At 47.6% G+C, this 13,571-nt stretch overlaps 1 protein-coding gene across 3 annotated transcripts; it reads left to right on the forward strand.

Moving 5' to 3' along the window:
* Positions 1-763: 763 nt before the first annotated feature.
* LOC111857408 (cytoplasmic polyadenylation element-binding protein 1) lies at positions 764-11,607 on the forward strand. 3 transcript variants are annotated; one of them, XM_023838251.2, is made up of 12 exons: positions 764-924; positions 1,630-1,801; positions 3,129-3,320; positions 4,098-4,324; positions 5,654-5,909; positions 6,432-6,545; positions 7,165-7,269; positions 8,271-8,407; positions 9,366-9,564; positions 9,661-9,755; positions 9,830-9,910; positions 10,182-11,607. In XM_023838251.2, the coding sequence occupies exons 1-12, from the start codon at positions 820-822 to the stop codon at positions 10,290-10,292; spliced, it is 1,794 nt and encodes a 597-aa protein (XP_023694019.1). In that variant the 5' UTR covers positions 764-819; the 3' UTR covers positions 10,293-11,607. The 3 variants fall into 3 exon arrangements, with proteins under 3 accessions (XP_023694019.1, XP_023694021.1, XP_023694020.1); XM_023838252.2 differs by having other exon boundaries at positions 765-924; positions 7,165-7,254; XM_023838253.2 differs by lacking the exon at positions 7,165-7,269.
* Positions 11,608-13,571: the final 1,964 nt, after the last annotated feature.

Raw genomic sequence — 13,571 nt, forward strand, 5'->3', positions numbered from 1 at the left:
ACTGTGACAATTAAGCTATTTAATCGTCACATAAGTAATTTAATGTCTTCTCCATATTTGAAGTTTGGTTCATAACACATTAACACTGACACTAAATTAATACTTATCCGATGAAATTGTGAAATATACATTTTCAGGATTAACATTTATTGTGTACTGAATCTAACACATTGATATTCAAAATCAAAATATACATAGTTTGGTCTTACTCAGTCACTATGAGCATTATACGTATTGGTCATGTAAAGTAATGAAATAATTGTAAAGTTTTCAGCTAGCACATGAACCAGATATACAGTTTTTTGGCTGAAACAAAAATAAGGGAATTGGATAAATGCTGCAAAATACTGGAAAATCACAAACGGAACCATCATATAAACTTTTATTCTTTCATGATTGACTTATTTATTAACAGTATGTTCTCCATTGTGCCCCCTTTATTTTTGGTGCATTTCTGAGAAAAGGGAGCGATAGATGTAAAATTATTGAGCAAATAAATGTAAAATCTGGAAAGATACGCACGAACAGCAGAGAGCTCCATATTTTTCGTCATCTATACAATGTATCGACTGATCAAGTGATTGTCATTCATCACATGGACCAGCGGTGGCCTCGTACTACTTTTCCCCAAGCAGGCGAACACGGGCAAGACAAAACAAGATAAAACCGGCTGGAGAGACGCGCCCCAAAGTGAGGCACCCCAAAGTGAGCCCTCCCCTGTGCTTTGCTGCCTGCGCCGCCCCACCTTTCCCTGCTTAATTGCAGCTGCCACCCCTCCTTCCTGGACTCGAGATTTTCCAATCACGAGCGCCGCCCCCGATGCGCGCCTCCTTAAGTAGCCTGGCTCGCCTCACACGCGCGTCCCCGCTGCCCGAAGCGCTGCTCTGCTCTTTGCCCTTCATTAGTACCATGGCTTTTTCTCTGGTAAGTGTGCAGAAACATGGCAGCGCTGCCGTGCAAAAAATCCCCTGTTAATCTCTTTGCAGGCGACGCCGTTTAAAATAATAAATACAGCACAAATCTTCCACACACATCACTTTAGAAATTAGCTGCGTTTATTGGTGTGTATGAAATATGTTTGTACTTAATTTTGCACAATTGGTGCTTTGGGTGGCCTGTTTTATCGCCAAATGAGCCATAGCCGTGCTTTAATTGTACTTTTTTTGAAGGTGCGCACTGCTTATCACTGTTAAGGCCCCTTTCCTCGCATCGCTAATGGCGCTGGCTGTTTGCGACGTGGCTTCACTGACTGGGAGCTCGGTCATAAACCAAAGTTTAAGATAACGAAGTAAGGTAGAGGCAGAAAGCTTTCTCTAATCTTTGTTAGTTTTAACTTTAGCATACGAAATGTTAGGAAATGACCTCGCCATGAGCGAAGTTAAAGGCCTTAGCCGCATGACTGCACTTGGCGTCTTTGACGTATGCAGGAGGACCATGTCCGAAATATTGCTGCCTTGTTTCGATGTGTTTTTCCAGTATCCTGAGACACTCGTGAGGTTCCCTGCCAAATAACGAAGTCCTGCCGCATGTCATTGTCAGCCCCGGATCACGTGACCCTTTCCTGGTGGCTGTTTGCGACGGGCCGTTCGCTCTGGTTATCATAGGTGGCTTTCTGTGTACTTTTATTAGCAAAAAGATGATCTTGGAGTCCAAGATCGCTGGGACACGGAGTCCCCGGCCCTGTCCTCTTGCAGCAATGCGGACGTCTTCCGCAGAATGAACACGATGTTGGGGAACTCCTTGGATTTCACGGGGGTGTGCACCACACCGGTCACTAAGGCCAAGCGTGACCACGTGTCAGGTAAGCTCTATACATGGGTGTCCTGGGGTAAAGATGTGACTTGTGGTTAGTTTCTTTACTTATTGGAAATATAGGGGAAGGAATAACTATTCTGCTTATTGGGCATTTTTCATGCAAGTACTTTAAAGACATGCTTAATGTCATACAATTGTACAGCAGACCAAGCCGCTCGTTTGCTCTCAAATGGCACAGTAGTGATGCGCTTTGAGGGTATAACTGTGTTCCTTCCCCAAAATACCCTTTAAAAAACCTTGTAGTGGTTCAGTACCTTTAAATAGCCTGTTGCTGTGGTGTTTGCAATAGGCTACTCCGCATTTGCTCCTTTGGATTGGACCCTGGGGCCTTGACTCCTGCTGCACTGTCTTGTCCTGCCCAGACACTGAGCCAGTACCTGTTGTGTGGAAATTAGATGTGAACATTTCTCATTGTGTGTGGGGGGGGGGAAATCAATATCCCTTGGTGGCATGAGTGTGTGTGGGGTTTGGTTTATTTGCATCAAAGCAGTTTTTATAAACGAGTGCTCTGCTGTCATTGGTGGGGGGTCGGGCCGCTGTGGGGATTGTGTCTTGGGGTCCTGGCTGAAGCCATTTTTTTCTGGGCCCTGGAATTTTATATGTGGCCGGTTTGCCATCTTCTATCAACTTTAACTGCAAAAGAGGCTGGTAATTTAAGTCGGTACCCCCTTTCAAATTTAAACATTCAGTAGAATGGCTATTCAGAGGCTGGCGTCTTGTTTTCTGTACGGATCAACCTATAGGTGTGGCTGTTACCTTATGCCACAGCCCCATGGTATCTCAATAGGTCCTGATTTAAGAATTGTCTGACTGCCCCAGACCCTGGTAATCTGGGTGTGGCGATGCATAGTGGATGCTTGTAAATGACTGGTGATATCCAGACTGTCAGATGATGAGCTAGCCACCGCCCCCCCCCCCCCCCCCCCCCCCCCAAAAAAAAAATATATCCTCAGTCCAGGATACGGCTTTCCTGCTCACACTAGAGCTGCTGAGTCAGGACTGGTTGTTGGATTCTCTCCAGTTCTGGAGATTTTGGGGGTGGGACAGTGCTGCAGTTGGTTTGTTCTGGAAGTTCTGCGTGTCTGTGTGCACGATGGCTGCAGGTGGCACTCCCCCCGCCCGCCCCCCCCAGCAGGTGCAGTCACCAGGCTGCTTCCCGACTCGCTTGCACACCCCAGGGGCCGAAGGAGATGGCTGTCCCTCCCGTTAGTGCCAGGAGGATTTTAAAAATAAAGAAGCTCCCCCCACCCCCTGGCTGGTGCAGCCTGCCTGCTTGACGCTCCCTCTCCACCCCCCTCCCCCCACCCACACAGAGCTGCAGGACTCGGACTCGGCTGCTGTGAGAAGCAGGATGCTCTTCCCCAGCGCTGGCCCAGACCCTTCCCGGGTGCTGCCTGATATCCACGACCTAGGCCTGGGCCTGCACTCCCTCAGCCTGTCGGGGTGGGACCGCCCCTGGAGCAGCCAGGACCCCGACCCCACCGCCCATTCAAGCACCCCCTCTGGTGAGTACCCAATGTGAAAGCCCCCTTCCGAAAGGGGCTGTTTTGAGCGCGAAGTAGTATTCAGTCTAATTGTGTAAGGGTGGTTTCTGAAGAGTTTGAGAGGTAGCATGCATTCCTGAACAAGCCTTCTGCACTGTCCTTTTTAGTGGACTTGCTTGCATCTGGTTTGGGTTCCTGTTCTAGAAGGATCTACTGGATATGCAGCTTTTTCTCAGCCCAGATCTGAATGTCTGAAATTAGCAGATGGTCCTCTTGCATGAAAGGCTGTATCACGCTGCTGGGGGCAGGAAGATCGTGTTGCAGTTAGCTAGCTGGTGTCCCCGTCTGAAAGGAGCTCTTGGTTAGTCCAGGGATGGGAATTATGATGTCCTGTCTGGTTGTCAGGTGCTGGGGAGTGTTCAGCTCTTCCATGCTGTGTTCTACACACATGTGGTCTTGGGGTTTCTGCTCTGTGCTGATTTAATCCATCTGGGATGGCGTGACCTACTTGCAAAGTTGTTGCTATGCTAATATGTCGTAAAACGAAGTAATCTTGCTGGACTTTGGTCTGAAGATGCTTTGAATGAAAGCTCGCTGTCCCTTTTAACTTCAGATTTGAGCACATCGTGCTTTTGCTTAAATGTGCCGTGAGCTAAATCTGTGACACTTTTGTCCTGCCCCTGCCCTGTCACTGGCTCTCTGCTCTGCCTGCAGCTGGCAGCCAGTTCGCCAAGTTTAGATCTGTTGCCATGACCTCGCCTCTGTTACGGTGTCCATGGCTTCCTGTGTGCCCTCCAGGTGTTGGGATGCTGAGTAGCCCTCTGAGCCACATCTTAGGCAAACCCCTGGGCTTCCCCTCCCATGAGCCTCTGGGTGCAGCGGACTTCTTGGACAAGTTCCCCAGCATGGCACGGCTGAACAGCCGCCTGGACTCCCGCTCCCTGCTGGATTCTCGCTCCAGCAGTCCCGTCGACTCGGAGACTAGCGGCTTCAGCTCCAGCTCTGATCACCTGTGTGACCTGCTTGTAAGTGAACCTACACAGGCCTCAAACACCCCAGGCCTAGTTGGTTTTTATTCTCAAGTACGTCTTGCATGTTCTGACAAAGCTTTTGGTTCTGATTTTAAAATGGCACCTTAATCACCTCTGATTTCAGAAGTGTACTTGTCCAAAACCACATGAGAAGCTTGGTGTTGGGGTGCAGGGTCAGCTGGTGTACAGAGTAATTTGGCCCCTAGATCAGGGCCTTCAAAGTACACTTAAGTTTACACAGCGTGTAGTTGGAGTATGGAATAGTCTTCCTGCTAGTTTAGCACAAGCTAAAACCCGGGGTTCCTTTAAATCGGCTAGATAAGATTTTAACAACTGAGCTATTAAGTTCTCCCCAAATGAGCTTGATGGGCCGAATGGCCTCCTCTCGTTTGTAAATTTATGTTTGCTTACTGAGCTGTATCTAATGGTGCCTTAGTGACCAGTAAAGCACATGCTGCAGAGCAACATAGAGTAATATTACAGGTGCTGCTCTAGCTCAAGTAGAGCATTGTGCTAACACAAAGGTTGTGGATTTGAATCCCAAGGAGTATGTATAACACTTCCTCTACTTATCTACGCTTTAGATAATGCTGCGTTCCATTTACCTTGGTGGTCGGAAGTCTGAGCTAGGAATGGCATCACCTAAGAGAACCACGTTCAGTACAGCAAGTCGGAAAGCCATTTGGCAATACCAGTAACCTGTTTCAAAAAGCAACATTTCTTGCTTAGCCGGATAACTTGTTGGATTTAAGGTACCCCCGTTTAAAACCTTTATCTTAGTTCACTTACATTTAGCCCAGGCTACCTTAAATCTGGCTAAGCAAGAAATCCTGCTTTCTGAAACGAGCTCCGATTCTAGCCTGCTTAATTGTCAGCGGTATCTGTGGATAACGGCACATTATATTGTTGTGTGTGTTAAAACACCATAGCAACACGTCCACGATAGCGCTTGGATAGTTCTGTGTGCACAACTGATTTTAAAGAGCTACAAATAAGTCTCAAGTGCTAGTAATCAGCGTAAAACTACAGGCGTAAGTTCTGTTGATGGGTGCAGCCATCTTGAATTCAGAGCTTGGGGTTGTGTGATCCTCCGACTTCCCGAGTAAGAATACCAATTTGAGGGGGTGTTCCAATTGAAATTTCCAAGGAATTTCAGTTCGGAGTTCAAATGGAATGTAGCCTAAATCAGTGTTACTTTTTGCATTTGATTCACTAATACTAAGTGAATCAATCAGCATTCGCCTTGTGTCCCAAAGTCACCCATCCTGTAGTGGCCGGGCTACCTCCCCTTTTGCCTGGTGACTGGCTCTTCTGCCCTGGCAGTCTTCCCTCAGGATCTCCCCGCCGCTGCCCCTGCTGTCTGGCCTGCAGAAGGATGCCTTGAAGCTGGGCCTGGGCTCCCATCTGGAGCAGGACAGCTCACCCATGGTCACCTCCCCCTCCCCTGGCGCTGTTGCCGCAGGCGCCCTGGCCAAGCGCTGGCCCGGCGCCTCCATGTGGCCTAACTGGGACCTGCTGGAGACGGCAGATGGCCCCTTTAGCATTGAGAGGGAGGCAAGGCTGCATCGGCAGGCTGCTGGTAACTGGGGGGGGGGGGGCTACTTATCCTGTGCACTGCTGGTTACTGACGAGGCCCTTTGTTCATTCTTCTTAACTGGAGTAATTCAGGTTACTGCAGCAGTTGTAGCAGTGTTTACCTTTATTCAAACTGCTTCACGTTGGCCACAAATGTCACTGTACTTTATATTAGATGCGTTCCATATTTAAGAGATGCTGAAGCAGCATGTTCTGGTCTTTAGCTGTTTGGTTTGGGTTGGGGGGGGGGGGGGGGATGACAAACCCACCCGTGTATGCAGCAGACACTTTGTGCTGCTGTCAGTCCTGTGGGGGGGGGGGCCCTTCCTTCTGTTTGCATCCTTCTTGATCAGGCTTGTCAAACTGAAGTCACCCCAAGCTCCGTTCTGGGCAATGCTAAGCTTGCTGAACAGCTGTGGAACTCCTGCTCCCATGTAAACATTAGTATAGTCCCTGTGTGGCCCCTGTCACTGGCTGTCCGCCTCTACCTGCCCCCCCTGTCACTGGTTCTCTGCTCTGCCTGCAGCTGTGAATGAGGCCACCTTCACCTGGAGTGGACAGCTGCCTCCCCGCAACTACAAAAACCCCCTGTACTCCTGCAAGGTCTTCCTGGGCGGGGTGCCCTGGGATATCACTGAAGGTGGGTGCTTGCTGAGTCTTAATGGTGACACCTGCTGTCAAGGTATCTGCGTAAAATGGAAATTGACCTCCAACATAGTACTAGCTTGGAAGAGTGTAGTACACTTAATAGGTGCGTGGTAATACCAGCATCGCATGTTATGCACATTCAGATCTTGCGTTGCTAGTAAGCTAGACTAAGATCAAGCGTTTTCATAACGTCATACTGTGCGGGCATTTAAACTCCATGCACTAGAAGTGTTGCTATAACGTTTTTACTGTCCTAATCAAAAACCGTTAATCATTCCTTTTCAAGATTAAACTGATTATTAAACATACTATATAAAGTTCTACCTCTAATGTTTCACTACTTTCCTGGTGGTTCTCCCACGGTTTACTTTGGCTTTGTGTGTGTGACATATTGCATTTCTGTCATCTTCGCTCCCAGTGAAGAACTTCAACGCTAACATGTTGGCATGTAACCCAGCATGCGTGTGTCTGCGCTGCTGTGCATGTGACGTGTGACGCAAGCGTAAAATGGCACCCTGAAAATCTGCCTGGTCTGGTCCCTGACTGCTGTCTACCCCCAACCCCCCCCCCTGTCACACTCTGACTCCACCTCCTTCCCCCCCCCCCCTCAGCCGGGCTGATCCACACGTTCCACACCTATGGGCCGCTGAGTGTGGAGTGGCCTGGTAAGGATGGCAAGCATCCCCGTTGCCCTCCCAAAGGTAATATGCCCAAAGGTACTGCAGTGGGTAGGCCTTCTCCTTTATTTACCCCCCAGGGCACATGGTGGCACAGTGGTGAGCCAGCTGCTCAGTTTGCACACAGGGCTGCACTGGGGTCCCAGGTGTGGGCACAAAGGTGGTCCCTGCACTGAATGGGGTGTGTTGGTGTTGGTGATTCCTGTCTGACTTTTCCGCAGTGGCTCATAGCTCTAGTTAGCGGAGGGTGATGTGACTGAGATTTTGCGGCCGGGTGCAGTAGTGTCTAGTTAGCATTTCAGAGCTTTCGCAAGAACTTATTATAAAGAGGGCAAAGCAGTAAGCACCCAGCATGCAATGCTGCTTCCAGAAACGCAGGCAACAAAACGACCAAAATGGCCGACGTGAAACTAGTGTAGGCCTGCATAACAGCTCGGTGCTGTCTGTATCTTGCACTAAAACGGATACATTGTCAAGAGTAGTATCTCAACTTAGTGACTAGATCTCAAACAACTCGTCTTTTCTAACCATTTTTTCTAAACTGCTTTATACACAAGTTTTGCATATCAAGTCATTATCAGGCACTTGCGTAACTGATACACGTTTTGCCATATAAAGCTATGCGTGTGGCAATTTCTGGTCATTGTATGTCTATTATGCGCCTTTGCACTATTGTGAGAAATTACTTCGCATTTTAACCTTTATACAGTGACTGCACACTTCATTCCCAGTATAAGGTTAAAATGCGCAGCCACTTATCAGCACAAATGCGATCATTTGCATGCGTAATGCATACTTGTGTACCAGTTATGTCAGTCCCTGACTCATAATGCGACTAGCAGTTTCTTGTAAGTATAGAATTCCTGGTTAAATGACTAACATTCTAATTTGGTTACTTTGTAAATGACATTCTGTCATTGATGGTAATTCTAACCAAAAATGCTGACACTTCTGCCATTTCACCCACTCCTAGCTGTAAGTGGGGATGCGGACAGGTTCTGTGCGTGTGCCTGTCGATGCCTGACTGCCGTTTCCTGTAGGCTACGTGTACCTGGTGTTCGAGTCCGAGAGCTCTGTGCGTGGACTGCTGCAGGCTTGCACTCAAGACATGCTGCACCCTGAGGACTACGGCGAGTATTACTTCAAGATGTCCAGTCGGAGGATGCGCTGTAAAGATGTAAGTGTTTAATCCCCAGGTCACCCCCCCCCAATACCCAATATTGTCTTCATCCTGGTCTCAAATCTTGAAAACGTTGCTGGAGTATCCCTGACACTGCCACTGAAATGTAGAGGGTGCTATTTGATACATAAATTAGAGGTGCACCGAGCCGATATTCAGATCTGTATCGGCACTGATTAGACCGATAGAGTATTGGCCATATATGACCAAACCACATCTTGTACGTACTTCGTTTTTAGACTGCCAAAAATGTTGGAAAGGGGAGCCATTAAAATTGCTAATCTTTCTAAATTTTGTTTGCTATGACTGTTAGTGTGGCTTAGTCTGCTAGGTTCACATCAAAGAATATCGCAGTCCTTGCGATGTGACAATTGTGCGTACATGAAATTGTGTAACTTTGCATGTTGGGCAAGCCTAGCATTGAGTGACAGTGAGTGGTGCTGTCACTGCACACTGCCACATTGTGTGTTTGTGGGGACTCTGCATACTCACTGCGTGCACGTGGCTTTTCAGCAGATCCTCTAGCGGTTCCATTGCACTGTCCAAAAACATCTCGTAACAAGCTGGAGTGCCTAAACTGCAACGCACCTCGCAGTGTCTGGTTCCTACTACATGTGAATTGAAATATTTTATAAGATTGCACACTCTTAAATCGTCAGATTAATTGGTTGAGCGATATCAATATAAACATTTTTGTAAAATAAATAAATTGCACCCCCCCCCCCCCATACAGCTTGATAGCAGTGATATGCTAACAGCATTAGCATTTGAACATGAGATTTCTTTGGTCCTGCCATTTTTCCAGATAAATGTCTAGTTCCTTGTCCCATTCAAGCCTTTCAGCTGCCATAAATTGTGGATGGGTCAACATCACACATGCTAACGCCTGATTTGGCAGAAACATTCCTGGATCTTACAGGCTGGGAGTGAACTTTCACCTCTGACCCCGTCACAGGTACAGGTGATTCCCTGGGTGATCTCCGACAGCAACTACGTTCGCTGTCCGTCCCAGCGCCTGGACCCCAGCAAGACTGTGTTTGTGGGAGCCCTGCATGGCATGCTCAACGCAGAAGCTCTGGCCAGCATCATGAACGACCTCTTTGGGGGCGTCATGTATGCGGGCATTGACACAGACAAGCACAAGTATCCAATTGGCAAGTATTTCTCCCCCCCCCCCCCTTCTTTTTTACCTTTTTTGTTTAAACTTGCTGCTGCTTAGCGCTGTATCTCTGAATGGGCTCCTCTGACAGGATCTGGCCGTGTGACCTTCAACAACCAGCGCAGTTATCTGAAGGCAGTCAGTGCAGCCTTTGTGGAGATAAAGACTCCCAAGTTCACTAAAAAGGTAACTCGTCACCCACCCACCTACCCACTTGGCATCCTCATCTGGGCATGACCCCCCCACCCCTCTCCTCCTAGGTGCAGATAGATCCTTACTTGGAGGACTCTACGTGCCAGGTATGCAACCGGCAGCCCGGTCCATTCTTCTGCAGAGATCAGGTGAGTGGAACTTGCTTTGCTCCTGTCCGCTTCCAGGTTATGGTGAAGGGGGACATTCACTGTAGGATGGAAGGATTATGGGATTGGGTCACTTGAGCTCGGCAGTGTTAGGGGTCTGTGCTCACGTCTAGAAGATCATGGGTTTGAATCCCTTGGCCAGCCGAGTAATTGCATAAGTTGTGTGAAGGATGATGGCTGATGCTGTTCCCTGAAGCTTTTCCTAGTCTTCAACAGTGCAGTGACACAAGAGCTGTTCTTTGACTCTCCCCAGGCCTGCTTTAAATACTACTGCCGCTCCTGCTGGCACTGGCAGCACTCCATGGACATCCTGAGCAACCACCGGCCCCTCATGCGCAACCAGAAGAACCGCGAGTCCAGCTAGGCAGCCGGCTGTGCGTCCACTGCCGCTCCCCCGCTCGGCCTCCTGCCGCTGGCTCTCCCACCCCTATGGAGTGAGGCTCAAGTGCAGGCCCCTCCCCACTCCCCCACCCATGGGAACGGAACACCACTTGGGCTTGCGGAGGGGCAAGAACCACTGTAGAAAGTTCACGATTTGCACTTGCTATTTTTGCTGTTTACTCGTTCACGATGGCACTATGCACAGTGAGGCGTTGGAAAGACCTCATATTGGCTAAATACTCAGACTAGCTGGCTGCAGTTAGATGATTCCAGCCAGTGCTTTGAAGATGTTGATTGGGGGGAAATGCCTTTTTTCTTTTTTTAAGAGCAGTCTTTTTGTTTTACATGCATGTTGGCGGATGATCATGCAGGCCTCGTTGCCTTTTCACATTGCCCAATCCAGTACAGTGCCTTCAATTTCTCCCCCATCCCTTCCACCAGTGGGTCGGCCCGTTTCATTGGCGACCTGCTTGGTTTTTTACTTTGGGAGATGAGTTGGGCCTCATTTATTAACCAGTCGCATTTCATAAATTTTTATGCAGTTTTTTACTAATTTTTTTACACACTTTTAGTCGAGACATGGGAAATTTTGACTCAACCTGGCGGCTTTTTAATTTCCCCCATTTTTTTTTCCATTGCCCCCCCCTTCCCCATGTGACACTGGGGATTTTTTTTTTTCCTTTTTTCCCTTCCAGATGTACTGGGGCACGAAGGTGAAACATTGCCCTGTGCAGGTCCTCCAGTTGATTTGCACCATGCTGGATGCTGCCACAACTCAGGTTGCCGTGTTTTCAAACCCCAACCTGGATTCATGGATGCCAACCTGGAACAGACTTAGACCTTAGATGTGTACATAGTTTTAAAGTAGTTGCACTTTTTTTAATTTGCACTTCGGAGAAGGGGAAAAACGGTGGTTTTAAACACTAGTCAGCAGAAGGGCAGGTCCTTGGCAGCGGTCATGGGCGAAGCTGCTTGTGACACTGTTTTGGATGAGGAAGTGACTTCCTGTACGAGGAAGGAGTATTGAACCATGCTGGTCTGCTTTTCCTGGCTCCTCTCTCAGCCTCAGATATATTAAGCTATGTGCAGATGAACCAGTTTTTTGTGTTAAGTTGTGCTCGTGCTGAGCCTGTTGCCTAGCCCAGCTTTTTTTTTTTCCCCTCCCCCCTCCCTTTTTAAATCCAACCTCATTGTGGGCATTTTTTTTTTTTTTTTTTTTCCCTCCCCCTTTTTGCTGTGTTTACCTGCAGATGTGGAGTATGTTCTGACTGGGCACAAATAAAGGTGTTGAAGCATTACTTTTGGCTCCTTGTTTGGGTTTGCCCATGTTCATTGGGTTCTTGCACTTCGTCCAGTGACAGTGTCTCCAGATTGCTTTGTGGTCTTTCATTTGGGCATCTTTGTGTAATGATTCAGGTGATGGAATGAAGTACGATGGCATTTGATCCTATGCAGTCCCCAGATTGAGATCCATTCATGTCTGTCTTTGTCTAACTTTGTAGGAAAGTCTGGGGGGGGGAAATATGGTAACGTAACTACATTCTGTACCTTGAGCCCACAGACTGCTGAAACCATGCAATGCTTTCATGAGCGTCACAAAGTAGCATGTTCATTCATTATTACAAACATTGAACTTGGTAGTTTAATTTAGCCTTTATGGCAGTCCGTAACTTTGTGCTGCCCATGAGTTGGGTGTTTTTTTTTTTTTTTTTATATATTAAAATCTCAGGGATTGCCTGTGTACTGGTGGGTCTGTACTTGAGGCCTGTACCACACAGGAAATGTTAAAGATGGGGATTGTCAAAGTTGGTTATTGTGACACCCAAACATTCTGTCGAAGTTAATCTACCGCAAGTCTGGTTGTCTATCGAGAGGGAGCTCTGACTGAACTGCCATTAGGCTGGTACATTAGGGAGTGGAGCTTGACTTCAGGAACATGTCACTTTAAAAGGCTGTGATTCGTTGTGATATTTCAGTTAACAAACCAGACTCTAGGCTGCTACCCAATGCAGACTCTGAAGATACAAGAGTTGTGGACAGAACCAGACCATTTTGCATCACTTACTAGGTACTGATATCACACGTCATCTGTGGAGAAAATGGATATTGGTGAAGGTGACTTCAAATGGTGTGTAAATCTATTCTGTTAAACGCAGTGCTTTGTCTGTACCTGAACATTGATGCTGGAGACTAATTTCCTGTCTCCATAGTCAGCCTCATGTGCCCCCAGGACCTTTTTTAATTGCTATATGCATGCAGTCAATTGCATCTCACTCTAGGGAATCCTCTGCAAGACGGATGCGATTGGAAATCATATCAATGAATATGTAGTATGCAAATGTGACATGTGGCAACAGAACACACTTACTCGCTGTTCCATAGTAGCCCCCCCATACACAGGGTGCATGGGGGAAAAACTAATATTCTGGGGAACGTGAATCTCCCAGCACACTGTTCTTACTGAGATTCCCAGACATCTGATAGCATACAGGTAAGCATGCATTGCAGACAAAGGCAAGGCTTTGTGCGTGGTCTGTGGTTCTGTGTTTATCTCTGGCTGGTATAGGCATAGGGTTCTGATAGCTTGCACAAATGTTTCATGCCATCAGAGACAGTCATGGGTTTTGCCTGTCTCGACATCCGGCTAATTTGTAAGGATAAGCCACCCAGAGGGTCCTTGACGAAGGCTGTCGTCACATTTGCTATGGATGTGAAGGGACAGAAGGCAGGATCCTGTGAATATTCCTGTGAGACTCAAAAAAATCTGATCCGGAACAGGTTTGCCATGTAAAATGTCACCATGACAACATGCCCAGCTAAAACATTAAATGATTGTGGGCAGTGGTGGCTTGATGGTTAGGGAAGCGCACTTGTAATTGAACGATTGCAAGTTCGAATCCCTGACCAGCAAGGCCCCACTGAGGTACCGCCCCCAAGCACTGCTCCCCGGGCGCTGAATTAGCTGCCCCCTGCTATGTCACATATGGGTTAAATGCAGAGGACACATTTCGTTGTTGCGCACTGTGTGCTGTGGTGTGTTGACAATGATCACTGAATTCTTTAGTGGAATAACTAACACTGACTTAAATGCTAAAACAACTGCCTAGCCCACTAATTTGGCTTAGTGGTACAAGTATGTCAATGTTGACACAACTGCTGTTTGGTTTTGACCGAAGAAAAATCAATTTGCAAAATAAGTTTGATTTTTAAGCATTTTAGCATACATTTCCTTTTGAAGTCTAGTCAAACAACCGGCATCATG

This window comes from Paramormyrops kingsleyae, chromosome 13 (genome assembly GCF_048594095.1).
Source record: "Paramormyrops kingsleyae isolate MSU_618 chromosome 13, PKINGS_0.4, whole genome shotgun sequence".
NCBI lineage: Eukaryota > Metazoa > Chordata > Actinopteri > Osteoglossiformes > Mormyridae > Paramormyrops > Paramormyrops kingsleyae.